General features: G+C 37.8%; 1 protein-coding gene across 1 annotated transcript in view; it reads left to right on the plus strand.

The window, feature by feature from the left end:
• The window catches only part of IntS11 (integrator complex subunit 11), a 171,534-nt gene that overhangs the window by 18,446 nt on the left and 138,651 nt on the right, over positions 1–14,437 (plus strand). The window contains exon 3 of the mRNA XM_090379336.1: positions 6,019–6,104. Within this exon, the coding sequence (XP_090235462.1) occupies positions 6,019–6,104 (86 nt within the window). The remainder of the gene's footprint in view (positions 1–6,018; positions 6,105–14,437) is intronic.

Here is a 14,437-nt window from a genome sequence, read left to right on the forward strand (position 1 = left end):
CTTAGCATAGCTAGTGAGAGAATAATTTGGTAGGAGACCAGTGCAGTGTACTGTAGTTCTTCACTTAGCAAAGGGAATTCTAGAGATGCATCAGCCATTATTTGGAAATTGACAGATCTACAGTTCAGATTTTTTTTTTTTTTTTTGCTGATTTCAACATGTCAAGTTGATTGGTTTCTAGCATAACAAGCATTATCACTGTCTTTTCATCACATATACATGAACAGTTTTAGCCAATTTATCCATATTTCTGAAGTTTCTTAATAGTACTTGAATTTATAAAAATCCTTATTTAATAATGAATATATCATTAGGATTAGTAGAGGCATATGATGCAAGAAAGAAAGCTTATAGCATCAGCCAAAAAAAAAAACACTTCCCATTTCACCCATCCATTCATCCTAAAAGTTTTTCCATTTCTTGAATTTATTTAAGCTATCAACTTTGATAACGACAGATGGAAGTTTGTTCCAGCAGTCAACCATCTGCTGGTTAAAAGCAACTTTCCACACATCTATTCTACAACTGTCTTTCTTTAATTTGAATTAATGCTCCCTCAGGTTTGTAATCTGAGCAGAGGAAGAATCCCATCAGCATTAAGCCTGCTCAAACCATTCAAGGCCTTATAAACATCGCGCCTCCGTAGCCAGGTGGGAAGGAGCAGCAGTGCGTAGCACACGCTTCTTTATTAGACCGGGGTTCGAGCCCGTCACCACCAAATACGGAGGATGCGGAAAGGTCAGGGAATGACCACCGCATATTCCGGAGCAATATGGCCTTAGTTGCTAATGCTCCTAAAAACCAAATAACAAGCCTTATAAACCTCAATCAGCTCACCGCGCAGGTGCCTAGTCTCCAGCCACTGCAATTTACAGAACTTAAGTCTTTCTTGGTAAGTGCACCCTTTTTTTTGCCTCACCAATCTTGTTGCACTTCTCTGTACTCATTCTAGCAACTCTGCATGCATCCTTCCTAAAATGAGGCCTCCAGACCTATATGGCATTCAAGGTGTGGCCTGACCATTGCCTTATATAAAGAGATAATCACCTATTTATCCCTGCTAGCAAGATTCCTGTATATCATTGACAAGACCCCATGACCTGCTCTGGCAGCCTGTCTGCACTGCTCAGAAAACTTAATATCTGACTGCAAAATTAAATTGGACTTGAAATCTTCTGTTGTATCCAGAATTTCAAAAAATGTATTTTGAGTATTTTTTGTTTTGTTAGCATCACTGCCAAAGCCACGCACATTCAAACCACTGAGTGAAATGTAGCCACTGATATGCCAGCCCCACCCCCTACTTTGAAAGGTCCATCAATAATAATAATAAAAATAACCAAGGATTACAATACAGTGGATTCTAGTTATTTGGGATACATTGGGACTGGTGCATTTTGGCCCGATTGAGTGACTGCCCCAATTATGTGAAGTTTCAATAAATAGTTAAAAATACAGTGGACACCCCCCCCCCCAAGCTTTACGATTCATTCACTGTATGATCAAACCGTGTTATGATGGACTCTATAATAAAATACAGTTTACTATGCAATATGTAGTAAGCGCTGGTCATTGTGATCATGTTTGTGAATTGAATTTTAATTCTGTTAAATGGCAATTCTATCAAGCAAAAATAAGAGGAATATTAACTACGGACTATAAAAGTAAAGATGTATTAAGCACAAATTTACACTTTATTACTTTACCAATTTAAAAATTAAATGATACATGAAAATCGGAAGAATATTTTCCACAGGTTAGCAAAATAAAAATAAATTGACATTTACGTTTACGTACATAGCTTAATTAATACTGTAATATGTACATACTAAGTAATTGATATTTCTGTTCACTGACAATTTTTTTTTTGGATTGTAAAATTTAAAATAATAAAAAAGATAAGCAATAATAACAAAGAACATGGCATGTGTAAATTGCAACTAACACGATATGCACAAGTGAGATACGGAGTAAAAAGTTTAAGAAGCTTAAAAATAGGAATGGGGAGAAGATTCTGAAAATTTATTTATGCTTTTTATATGATTGAAGATTTCGGTGCCTCCGTAGCCAGGTGGGCAGGAGCAGCAGTGCGTAGCACGTGCTTCTTGATTAGACTGGGGTTCGAGCCCGTGACCACCAAATACGGAGGATGAAGAAGGTCAGGGAATGACCACCGCATATCCCCAGCTCGGGTAAAGGGTGAGGGTTGGCTTCAGGAAGGGCATCCGGCCATAAAAAAAATTTCATGCCAAAAACACTAACATCATGTATAAAAATGGGAAAAAGCGAGGGGGGGGGGAAATATGATTGAAGATTTCAGTGAAATGGAAACACATTTCACTATAATAATGTAAAAACCCACAGAGTTTCAGTTAACGGTATTATCCCAAATGCAATAAGATTGAGTTTACTACCCGTTTATAATAGACTATGCTAACAGAAAAACCCAATAAACGGGAAACTGCAAATTGTTTTTATGGTTTTTACCTCCAGAAATCTGACCAGACCACGTTGTCTGGTTGGAGACAATCATGGGGTAAGTCGAGTGCTGTAGTCTCCTGCCCCAATTACACGGCATGTTGTCCCAATTAAGCAAAGAAAACCCTGGCTATTTTCTCGATTAGGTTCTGTTCTTTAAGATTTGTCCCAAATAAATTAAATGGCTGCCCCAATTAACCAGTTGCCCAGATATCCGAAATCCACTGTATTTTGTAAATTTCAAGTTGAATAATATGCAAACAGGAAGGTCTATCAGGAGTTGCAAGCAAAAACTTTTAATTAAAAAAAAAAAAATATATATATATATTATATATATATTAATTTTTAGAGTTGCTCCATAGAAAAATGTTGGACGGGTCCTCCAAATTTCTGGATCCAGCATGGCTGGAATGCCACTGTAGCCGATACTCTGGTATGCATTTATAGCTCTGTATTTCAAAATTGCAAAAAGAAATGAAACATTCTAGAACAGATGTCAGTGGAAGGCTGTCTAGCTAAATTCTCAGTGCCAGCTTTATTTGTGAGAATGCTATTCCTGCTTAGCCTAATGTAATATATAAGTGATATCTAATACTGTATTATCTGATTTTTGAATGAAGTCAAAAACATTTTACTAATTATCTGAATAATGTTGAAAATGACTTGCTAAATATAGATAACAGATGAATATAGATAATTTTGAAAATAACCTAAATATAGATAACAGATTGAATATAGATAATTTTGAAAATAACGTAAATATAGATAGATGCTAGTTTGCTTTGAAGAACACTTCAAAAGTCCTTTCACTTGTTGCTTCAAATTGTGGGTTTATTTCATTTTATTTCATTGCTGAAAGATTAACCTTGTATTTACATTCTGGATTTCCGTATCTACTGTTATGGGTTTCTGCAAAGTTCCTGTCTCACCCCACTGGATATGAATAGCATAACTATTGATAATGCTGTATAGGATGAATAAATATTTTGCATCTGTATTCATATGTGAGGATATTTTTAGACAGAGTTAACATACTAATACTGATTGAAATTAAATGATTTTATAATAACTGAAAGGAAAGTGCAAGGGAAATTGCTGCAGCTAAACACGAACAAAGCATCCAAGGCTGATGGAATCTATCTAATTATACAGTCCATTCCGGTTATCTGGGACACATCGGGACTAGTGCATTTTGGCCCGATTAAGCGGCTGCCCCAATTATCCGAAGTTTCATGTAAATAGTTAAAAATACAATGTACCCCCCCCCCCCTTTACAATTGGTTCACTGCAATCAAATTGTCTGCGTGGGTAGCACAATGGTATCGTCACCGTCCTCCCCACACCGGGTGGAAAAGGCCCGGGTTCGAATCCCGTCGACAATGCGAGGAACTTTAGTGGGCTTTTTTCACTCCGTAGCTGAGTTAGTCGGTCCCAGGCATAGATAGCAAGGTTTTTTCCCTCAGAAACTGAGGTTTTTTTTTGTCCAGCAAAACAGGCAAATCGACCAGAGAACACTCGCAATTTACAGACACGAATACGGGTTAATGTAATCATTTATGGGTAACCCTAATATAGTAATTTTTTTTAACTCAAAATAGTAAAGTACCATTCACTATACGATGTGCAGTAAACGCCGGTCATTGTGATCACGTTTGTGAATTGAATTTTAATTCTATTAAACAGCAATTGTAATTAGCGAAAATAGGAGGAATATTATCCACAGGCTATAAAAGCAAAGATATATTAAGCACAAATTTACCCTTTATTACCTTACCAATTAAAAAATTAAATGATACATGAAAATCGGAAGAATATACGTGATAATCGGAATAATTAATACGTACTGTAATATGTACATACGAACTAGTTGACATTTTTGTTCACTGACATTTGTGAGTTGGGGGTTAAAATTTAAAACAGTAAAAAGATAAGCAATCAATAACAAAAGAACACGGCACACAAATTGCAAGTAACACGATACGCGCAAGTGAGAACAGAGTAACGAGTTACAAAGCTTTAAAAATAGGAATGAAGAGAAGATCTGAAAATTAATTTTTTTATATGATTGAAGATTTCATGGAAGTGTAAACACATTTCACCATAATGACCCACAGAATTCCAGCTGTTGGTATTATCGCAAATTCAGTAAGATCGAGTTTACTGTCTGTTTATGACAGATTTCAACTAACAGAAAAGTCCAGGTGACTGCTAATTGTTTTTATTGCTTTGTGGTTGTGACCTCCAGAATTTCGACCGAACCACGTGGTACCATCGGAGACAATCGTAGGGTAATCTCCAGTGCTGCAGTCTCCTGCCCCGATTAAACGGCATGCTGTCCCAATTAAGCGAAGTAAACCCTGGCTATTATCTCGTTTGGTTTCTGTTTTTTAAGATTTGCCCCAAATAAACGGCTGCCCCGATTAACCGGTGGCCCAAATAACCGGAATCCACTGTATTAAAAGCAACTGCAAAAAAGGTAGTTAAACCATTAGCCATAATAATGAAATCATTAAATGCAAGAGTTAATGCATTAAGTGCAAAAATTACTCTTTAAATGTAAAATTACCTGTCATTAAATACAAAAATTATTTTTTGCATTTAATTCCTACATGACGACCTCATTGTAGGAATTAAATGCAAAGAGTAATTTTGACTTGGTATATTTAGATTTCAGTAAAGCCTTTGATAATGTTACCACATGGTACAATTGTTATATAAATTTGAGCAATGTAACATTAGGTGCAAGTTATACTATGGAAAGGGATGGTTTAGTGGTAGATAGAGTGGTTATAAATGCTCACTGCTCTTCGTGGACTAATGCAATGAGTGAGGTACCACAGGTACCTCACTCATTGATAATATACAGATAACAGATAAATAAAGATAATTTTGAAAATAACCTTCTAAATTCAGACAGTATTGGGTCCCTTATTGTTTTTAATATTAATTTATGATATGTATTTGGGAATTCAAGATTGTCTAAATTTGCTGATGATGCAAAGGTGGACATAATGGTAATGACAGTCAGGGCATGCTACTTCAAGAAGAGCTAGGTTAGCTGAGTGGGTGGATTGATAAGTGGCAAATGGTGTTTAACATTGATGAAAATGCTGCATTTGGTAACAGTAATCCTTGAATAACATACCATTTGGAGCAGTAAACCCAGAATAACATACCATTTGGGTAATACCAAATATTCTTTTTCCTTTAAATTTTAAACCTTGAGTACCAACAGCAGTAAATTTTACATTTCTTGTAGTGCTGGCAGTCACATGAAATTATATACAAGATATTTCCCACTTTGTAGCAAATATTCACCTTATTCAACAGAGAATTCTTGAATTTTTAATTGTGAAACTGGCAAAAAATTACTTAAAAGTGCTTTACTTGAGTTTAAACAGTGGTTTCAAGTGAAGTCAGAACAGAATAGCCAAAATAAAAAATTGGGGTCTCAAAGTGACCCCTCATGCAACTGCCAATAACTTAATGTGCAGTTTCATATATATTTGATACTTCTGTTTTAATTTTTGTCTTTTTCAGATGTGGGACGGAGTTGTATTTTGTTAACAGTTGGTGGAAAGAACATTATGTTAGACTGTGGCATGCATATGGGCTACACTGATGAGGTATTTGAGCTCTTTTACAAAATGTATTGGCTAAGGTAAAGAAAGCCAACATGAGAACAATGGGAAACTTTTACTGGTCAAAAGCGTTTCTCGGTACCGCAGCTTCTCCCTGCATTCTCGGTAAATAGTTGATGTGTGTTATCAGTAGTGGCAGTATAAGTTGATAACGATGTATTGATTAGTTTTTTTATTATTATTAAAAGCAGATTATCGTAGGCTGATGAGTAGGCTGAAATTTACTTATGGGTACACTCTCCACGCTGCCTCAGCTTAGGGTGTTTATACCTCCTTCCCACTGTTTTAATCCAATATGAAAACTACTTTTACAATTAGTGCGTGTTATCGGTAGTTGCAGTATAAGTTGTTTTCCTATCGGGTTAAAACAGCTGGAAGGGGGGGATAAACACTCTAACAATAAGACAGTCTGGAGGGTGTACCTGTAAGTAAATTTCAGCCGTGAAGGCATTATACTCATCAACTCCAATAATCTGCTTTAAATAATGAGAAAAAACTAATCAATACAATGTTATCGACTTCTACTGCCATTATTGATAACATGCACCATTTGTTTACCGAGAATACAGGTAGAAACTGCAGTACCGAGAAATGCGTTTGGCCGCTAAACGTTTCCCATGGTTCTCATGTTGGATTTCTTTACCTTCGCCAATGTATTTCAATGTCTTTATGAATTTAAAATTCTCTTTATTCAATTACAGGAATACCTCACATAGTGCGGTTAATTCGTGCCAAAAAAATACCGCACTGATCAAGGTATTATTAGTATATATTTTAATGTAATGCGTTCCGAAAAATTGATTATATGGGTCGAGTTGCAAAAATATAAGGGGTTTGTTTACTATAAATTACTGTAAGTTCTTGCAAGAAAAGAAACTAAAATGATAAAAATGAAAAATACTAGTAAGTACAGTATTGATACCAGTAGAAATGATTTTTATTGCAGTATGTATGCCTTTGTGTTTACAAGAAATGGCAGTCGAACGCGGTATCACCACAACTGAAAGCAACACGATAGGAATGAAGAGAAGATTCTAAAAATGTATTTGTTTTTTATATCAGTGAAGGGCAAACACATTTCACCATAATAACGTAAAATTTCCATCTATTGGTATTATCGTAAATGCAATTAGATCGAGTTTACTACCAGTTTATAATAGATTCCACTAGCAGGAACGCAACTGGAAATTGTTTTTATTGTTTTATGGCAGTAACCCCCCAGAAATGTGCTTTAGTAAAATGTGAGTTAGTGAGGTGTTAATAGAGTTGTCTTTGCCTTTACAGTGTTGTTTATTTAGTTGCTACATGCTCACAGCTTTGTTTATGTGTATCAAGCGTGCCTCCTCATTTTGTAATTGTGCTTTATTCCCTAAAAATGAGTAAAATACTTAAAAGGTGTGAAAAGGAAGCGTCCTGGTGAAGACACTACAGATTCAGAGAGAAAAAGAAAAGCAATATTGATAAACAGAGATGGACTGGGTCAAAAATTCTTACCCGGGAAAATTTGTAGTGGCCTCATACTAGCGGTTATGGCCAAAATCACACTGGCCTCCAACCCACCACGGTTTCCCTGGTAAGGCTTATGGCCAGTCCGCCTCTGTCGATAGAGAAAAAAATATGAAATTGTGAAACACTTTGAGCGAAATGAAAGACCATGTGATATTGCACGTGCTACAGGCCTAAATGAGGCAATGCCGAGAATTACAAAGAATGCAGAGAAAATAAAAACTTTCATATCAAGAACAACTCAAAGTGTAATTAAAATCCATTAGATTAAGACACAAAGAATTGGAAGAGAAGGAACAGCTGTCATCTGTTCGGATAGAAAATCAAACAAAAAACAAGTTTGCTTACAATAGAAGCAAAAGCATTAGCAATATTTTATTATGTAATAGTCGTAATAAAATTTATTGTGTTTGGTAATGTTTTGGTTACAAATGTGTGTTCAATCTTGGGTGGTTGGCACCTAACCTTATTTTCCCCATAGGGCCTGTTGTTTATATTGCACGAGGGTTTCTAGGAACACAACTATCATGCTATACGAGGACTGACTGTACTGTATTTTTATTTTGAGAAATAACTGATCAGCTTAGTTTGCACAGTTTTTCCTTCTTTTTATCTGCATACATCTCTTTATAACATCAAATGTCATTTTGCAACGTCTGCCTTACTTTCATACCTCGTTCGATGTTTAGATCTAGAAGAACACTCAGCGCCATTACATTTCTTCTTTCCACTCATATTTGCGTATAAAGGTGTAACGTTTTTAAAAAGTAATCTTTAATAAAAATACACAGCAAAAAATATTTGTACAGCTTCCGCACAATCAACGACCTCAACACTCGGAATCTAGAATGCTTACTAATGTATGAATTCTAGCAGGGGCCGTATATAATGGGAGTATCGACAACATTAGCATTAGCATTAGTAGAGGCATTTGATGCAAGAAAGCAAGCTTATGCAGCATCAGCCAAATAAAAAAAAAAAAAAAACACCCACATCCACTTCACCCCTCTGTTCGTTCAAAATACCTGTCCAGCTGAGCCTTAAACTTATTTAGGCTATCAACCTCCACCACAAGGGATGGAAGTCTGTTCCACCAACCAACCACCCGCTGGCTAAAGGCAAATTTCCGCATGTCTATCCTACATCTGTCTTTCCTCAATTTGAATTTATGCCCTCTCAGGTGATTTTTCTGAGCTAGAGGAAGAATCCCATCAGCATTGAGCATGCTTAAACCATTCAAGGCTTTATACACCTCTATCAGATCACCTCGCTGGTGCCTAGTCTCCAGACACTGTAATTTGCAAAACTTAAGCCTTTCTTCGTAAGAGCACCCCTTTGTTCCATTCACTAATCTTGTTGCCCTTCTCTGTACTCGTTCCAGCAGCTCTACATCCTTCTTGAAATGAGGCCTCCAGACCTGTATACAGTACTCTAGGTATGGCCTGACCATTGCCTTATACAATGGAATAATCACCTCCTTATCCCTGCTGGAAAAATTCCTGTATATCATTGACAATACTCCATGAGCTACTCTTGCAGCCCGTCTGCACTGTTCAGAGAACTTCATATCTGCCTGCACAACCACCCCCAAGTCCCTTTCATTCTCTGCCACTGTCAGTGTAGTACCACAGAGTTGATACGTTGCTCTGGGGTTGCTGTTTCCCATGTGTAGTACTTTACATTTGTCAATGTTAAACTTCATTTGCCACCTCTCAGCCCATCTGCTCAACCTTTCCAGATCCGGTTGCAGCAGCATAGTGTCAGTAGTGTCCTTGACAACCCTGCCAACCTTTGTATCATCTGCAAACTTGGACATTAAGCTTGATATACCATCATCAATATCATTTATAAATACAGAAAACAATAATGGACCCAACACTGAGCCCTGAGGGACTCCACTAATAACATTAGTCCATGATGAGCAGTGTCCATTGATTACCACTCTCTGTCTTCTCCCCCTCAACCACCCCTTTATCCATAGCAGCAATTTGCCTCCAATGTCACACTGCTCCAATTTGTGTAGCAGTCTTCCATGTGCAACAGTATCAAAAGCCTTTCTAAGATCCAAGTATATAATATCAGATCCCTGCATCCAGTTCTTTTGTGACTGCATCATAGTATCCAATCAAGTTGGTCAGGCAAGACTTCCCCTTAACAAAACCATGCTGTGCCTGAGCTATAACTGAAGTCTTGTCTAAATGATCCTGCAGTGCTTCTTTAACCAGTGCCTCCATTAATTTTCCTGGAACAGAAGTTAAGCTCACAGGTCTATAATGCCTTTGATCCTCCTTTGTGAATTGGGGTCACATTTGCACATTTCCAGTCTATGGGTACCTCCCCCGAGTCCAAGGAAGCTCTCATAATTATGGCTAAGGGTTTGCTTACTTCCTTTGCTGCCTCCTTTAATATAACTGGAAAGATCCCATCCACACCGGGTGCCTTTCTTGTGTTTATCTTCAACAGTTTCTCCTCCACTTTACTCCCAGTTATTTCAAGATTCTGTAGCTTACTGTTAGAGTTGAATACACCTCTGGCATTCCCCTTGCTGAATAACTCCTCATGTGTGAATGTCGATGCAAAATATTCATTTAGTTTGTTAGCTACCTGAGCAGGATCATCAACAGTTGACCCATCAATATCAAGTGGACCAATCTGATTCATCCCCTTCCTTCTAGAGTTTACATAAGTAAAGAACTCTTTGCTGTTTTTCTTTGCATCCCTTGCCAAGGATTTCTCGTAATCTGCCTTCGCCTGCCTAACCTCCTTTGTAACTTGGTTGCATATCAACTTGTATCTATCATAGGCTTCTGTGTCATGTGTTAATTTGTAAGTATCCCATGCATTTTTCTTCTCTGCCATATGCCTCATTAGTTCATCTGACATCCATTTTGGCCTAAACCTTGAGCAATATTTCTTAGTTGGTATGTAAAGCCTAGTAGCTTCCAAGATAAGTTCTTTGAATGCTTCCCATTTTGAATTTGCTGTTGGTAACATCATCAGTTGGTCCCACTGTATAGAATTTAAATACTGTCTCAGTCCATCGCAGTCGCCTTTACGGAAGCAATAACCCTTCCCTTTACCCCTAATGGTAGTTACCTCTTTGAGTAAATCCCACTTCAGCACACTGTGATCACTGCCACCTAGTGGTTCATTTATCTGCAGATTCTTAATGCATGAAGAATCACTGCTGATAATCAAATCAAGAGTATTCCTCCCTCTAGTTGCCTCCCGAACATGCTGATGTAGAAAACAATCATCCAATAAATCCACAAAAGCCCTGCTAGTGTGTGAGTAACCAGCCCCCAAATTCCAGTCAATATCTGGGAAATTAAAATCTCCCATTATAAGACTCTCTGATTTACTGGCCCACTCTATTTCCCTGTACAGTTCCTTATTATACTCATCAGAGTCATTAGGCCTATAGCACACTCCTACTCTCAATTTTGATCTCCCAATGCTTATGTCACACCAAACTGACTCAACACTGCACTGTCCGGCGATGGCGACTGGCTTCACTTCCTTGGTTTTTATGTGTTTCTTAACTAATAGCATAACCCCTCCCCCCTTCCTATCCTGTCTATCCTTTCTGTAGACGTTGTACTCCCCAAATTGCAGTTCTGCATCCCTTATATCTGTGTGACACCACGTCTCTGATATCCCAACAATATCTGCCTTTGATGTTTTGAGCAATACCTCAAATTCATCAAATTTATTTACTAAACTCCTAGCATTGGTGTACACGCAAGTATACCTGCACCTGTTTCTATTCTTAGCTACCCTAACACAACCCATGTGTTTACTTGTACCGCAGTGGCTCCCAGCAGTCTCTGAAATATCATGCATCTTGTTTTTCAGGCTTCTGCTCATTCTAATAGAAGCAGTGCAAGAATCTCTTTCACCTCTGCCAGTGGCTACTGTCAATCTATTGGTCTTTGTCTCCCCCTAAGCTAGCAGTTTTCCGACCCACCTAACACTGCCTCGATAGCATCAGCAAATATTCTTGCACCCTTTCTATTTAAGTATATCCCATCCCTGTAGAAGCAATCTCTCCTGTTAACAAGTACAGTCCAGGCTGAAAAAAATTCTACCCCTTGATCCTTGCACAATCTTTCCAGGGCCGAATTGATCGGCAAGGCTCTCATCATATACTCCCTCCTATCGTGTCTGGGCAGAATTGCAGACACTTTCAAATTCAATCCTAATTCTCGGCTTTTGTTCAACAGTGACCTGTACTTGTTAAGTAATTCTGCCGGTCAGAATGGTCTTGAATCCATAATGCATTGGCCTATGTGCTGGCATTATAATACATACATACATACATACATACATATATATATATCAAATGTATTGGTGCGTAACGCAGTTAATTTTTTTTTCAATTTGTTAACCGTGCTATAGCGAAACCCACGCTGTTCGAAACCGCGCTATGCAAGGTATTCCTGTACTTATTAGAAACTTCATAATAGCTTCAAAAGTTAAAGGAAGTAATGAAACTTATTAATTAAAGTGCCTATTCAATTAAAGTTAATTGATTAACTGCAAATATATAAGGTTGATATTATTTCAGAAAGTAATATGGGTTATGAGTTTTGTTGTTTAGCCACAGCCTTAACTGTCATCAGTAGATATTCTTCCAATGATGATAGATAAGGTTGCTATTTGGAATTCAAAAGAAATGGAGTTGAATTTTTTATGAAAACCCCAAACATGAGAGGTATTAGAACCTATAGTACTTAGTACTATGCTTGGTTTGGAGGTTGAGAAGACAACAGAAGATATTTGTTGACATTAGACTTGAACTTCTGTAGACTAATTTTCAGGAAATACGTGTGAAGGAAGGTTGTTCCAGAAAACAGCAGTTGAATGAATAAATGAGGAAGATGAAAAGTTGGTTCTGTGAGTTTGAAGCTGGACAGTAAATGGATGTTAGCTGGTGGCAGCACATGTTCAGACTGTTTAGAAAGAGAGAGCGGGAATTATAGAAGCCAATTTAGAAGAAAAGTGCCCATGGAAGTATCTGTAGAAAAGGCATGGAGCAGAAACAGTACGTCTATGAGACAGAGTGGAGAGACACTGTTAGAGAGGAGTCATTAATTAACATAACTGCCCTCTTCTGAATAGAATCTAGAAGCCTGAGAGAGGTTCTGGGGGCACCGCCCCAGATGTGGGAACAATATTCCATGGTAGGGTGTATTTGCAATTTGTACAGAGTGAACAGCTGTTTGGAAGAAAAGTAACGCTGAGAGTGAAAGAGAAAACCAAGTTTTTGAGATGCAGAGGAAGCAATATTTGTAATTTGCTTGTGCCAAGAGAGATTAGAAGTCAGGGTAATCCCCAAAAGAGATATATCATTTTTCCTAGAAATCGGAGTGTCACCAAAGATAAGTATAGGAGCAGAAGAATCTTTTTTGCAAGATATTAGAGAAGACTGAGTTTTAGAAGGGTTGAAATCAACTAAATTGTCTTTGCCGCACTGGAGAATTACCTGGAGATCGGCATTTAAGGAATTGGTAGCGGATATTCGAGAAGTTGAAGCTGATTGAGCAGATCAAGGTTTCTCAAAATGGAAAGTGGATTGCAATGTGCTATCATCGGCAAAACTATGGATAGGATTTCCAGTCAATGGAAGAAGGTCATTAATATACAAGAGGAAAAGAGTGGGGAAAAATCTGAACCTTGGGGGACACCAGCATTAGTGGAAAAGTTAGAAGACAGAGAGCCATCTACCATTACCCTCAGTGAGCGATCAGAGAGAAAACTGGATAACCAATTACAAAAGACAGTTGGCAAATCATAAGATGGAAGCTTGTTTAGAAGACCTTTATGCCAAACACGAATGAAAGCCTTTGAGATGTCAAGAGCAACTGCTTGTGTTTCACCAAACTTTTCCATTGAATTTGTCCATATATGGGTAACATAAGCCAGATTATCACCAGTGGATTGACACTGACAGAATCCATACAGGCAATCGTTGATCAGACAGAAGGTTTCTTGGTAGTTAAAGAGTTGGCAGTTAATTAATTTCTCCATTATTTAGCAAGAGTAGAAGTAATTGCAATGAGACGATAATTGGATGGGAGGGACTTGTCATCCTTTTTAGGAACTGGCTGGATATGAGCAAATTTCCAAGCAGAAGGAAAAACACCTTTGGAATAAGAAAGTGAAAAAAGGCGGCAAAGAATAGGAGTAAGTTCAGGAGCACAGGTTTTGAGAACAAGTGGAGAAATACCATCGGGACCTGGAGCTTTCTTAGCATCACGATTTGTCAAAATCCTTCTAAGATCCTTTTGACGGAAGACCACAGGAGGCATTGAATGGAGCGTGTTGGGAATGGTGGGAGGTGTTTTACCAAGATCATTAATACGTGAGTTGGAAGAAAAATGGGATGCTAGCAGGTCCGCTTTAACCTTGGCTGAAGTGACAACAGAACCATCTGGTTTTGACAGAGGTGGGAGCAGAGATGCGCAAAAGTTGTGGGCAAGAGACCAGAATGCTTGGCTACTATTATGGCAAGAAGCAAGTTTTCTTCTCTTAGCCTGTTCAAAATCTAGTTTGGACTAATTAATAACTGCTTTACAATTGTTGCAAGCTTTGGTGTAGGCAGAAAATGAAACTGAAGAATTGGAAACAAGCGAATTACGATATGCAACATTCTTCTCTTGAAGAGCCTTAGCACATTTATTGGAAAACCACAGTTTAGATAAAGGACGAGATTTTAAAGTGGAGTGTGGAATAAAGGATTCCATTTCTACAAGAATAATTTCACTGACACGATATGGGGAAATGTTGACATCAGAAGTTTTGAAACAGTA

The sequence above is a fragment of the Mastigoproctus giganteus genome, chromosome 1, assembly GCF_048544385.1.
Source record: "Mastigoproctus giganteus isolate SK-2022 chromosome 1, ASM4854438v1, whole genome shotgun sequence".
NCBI lineage: Eukaryota > Metazoa > Arthropoda > Arachnida > Uropygi > Thelyphonidae > Mastigoproctus > Mastigoproctus giganteus.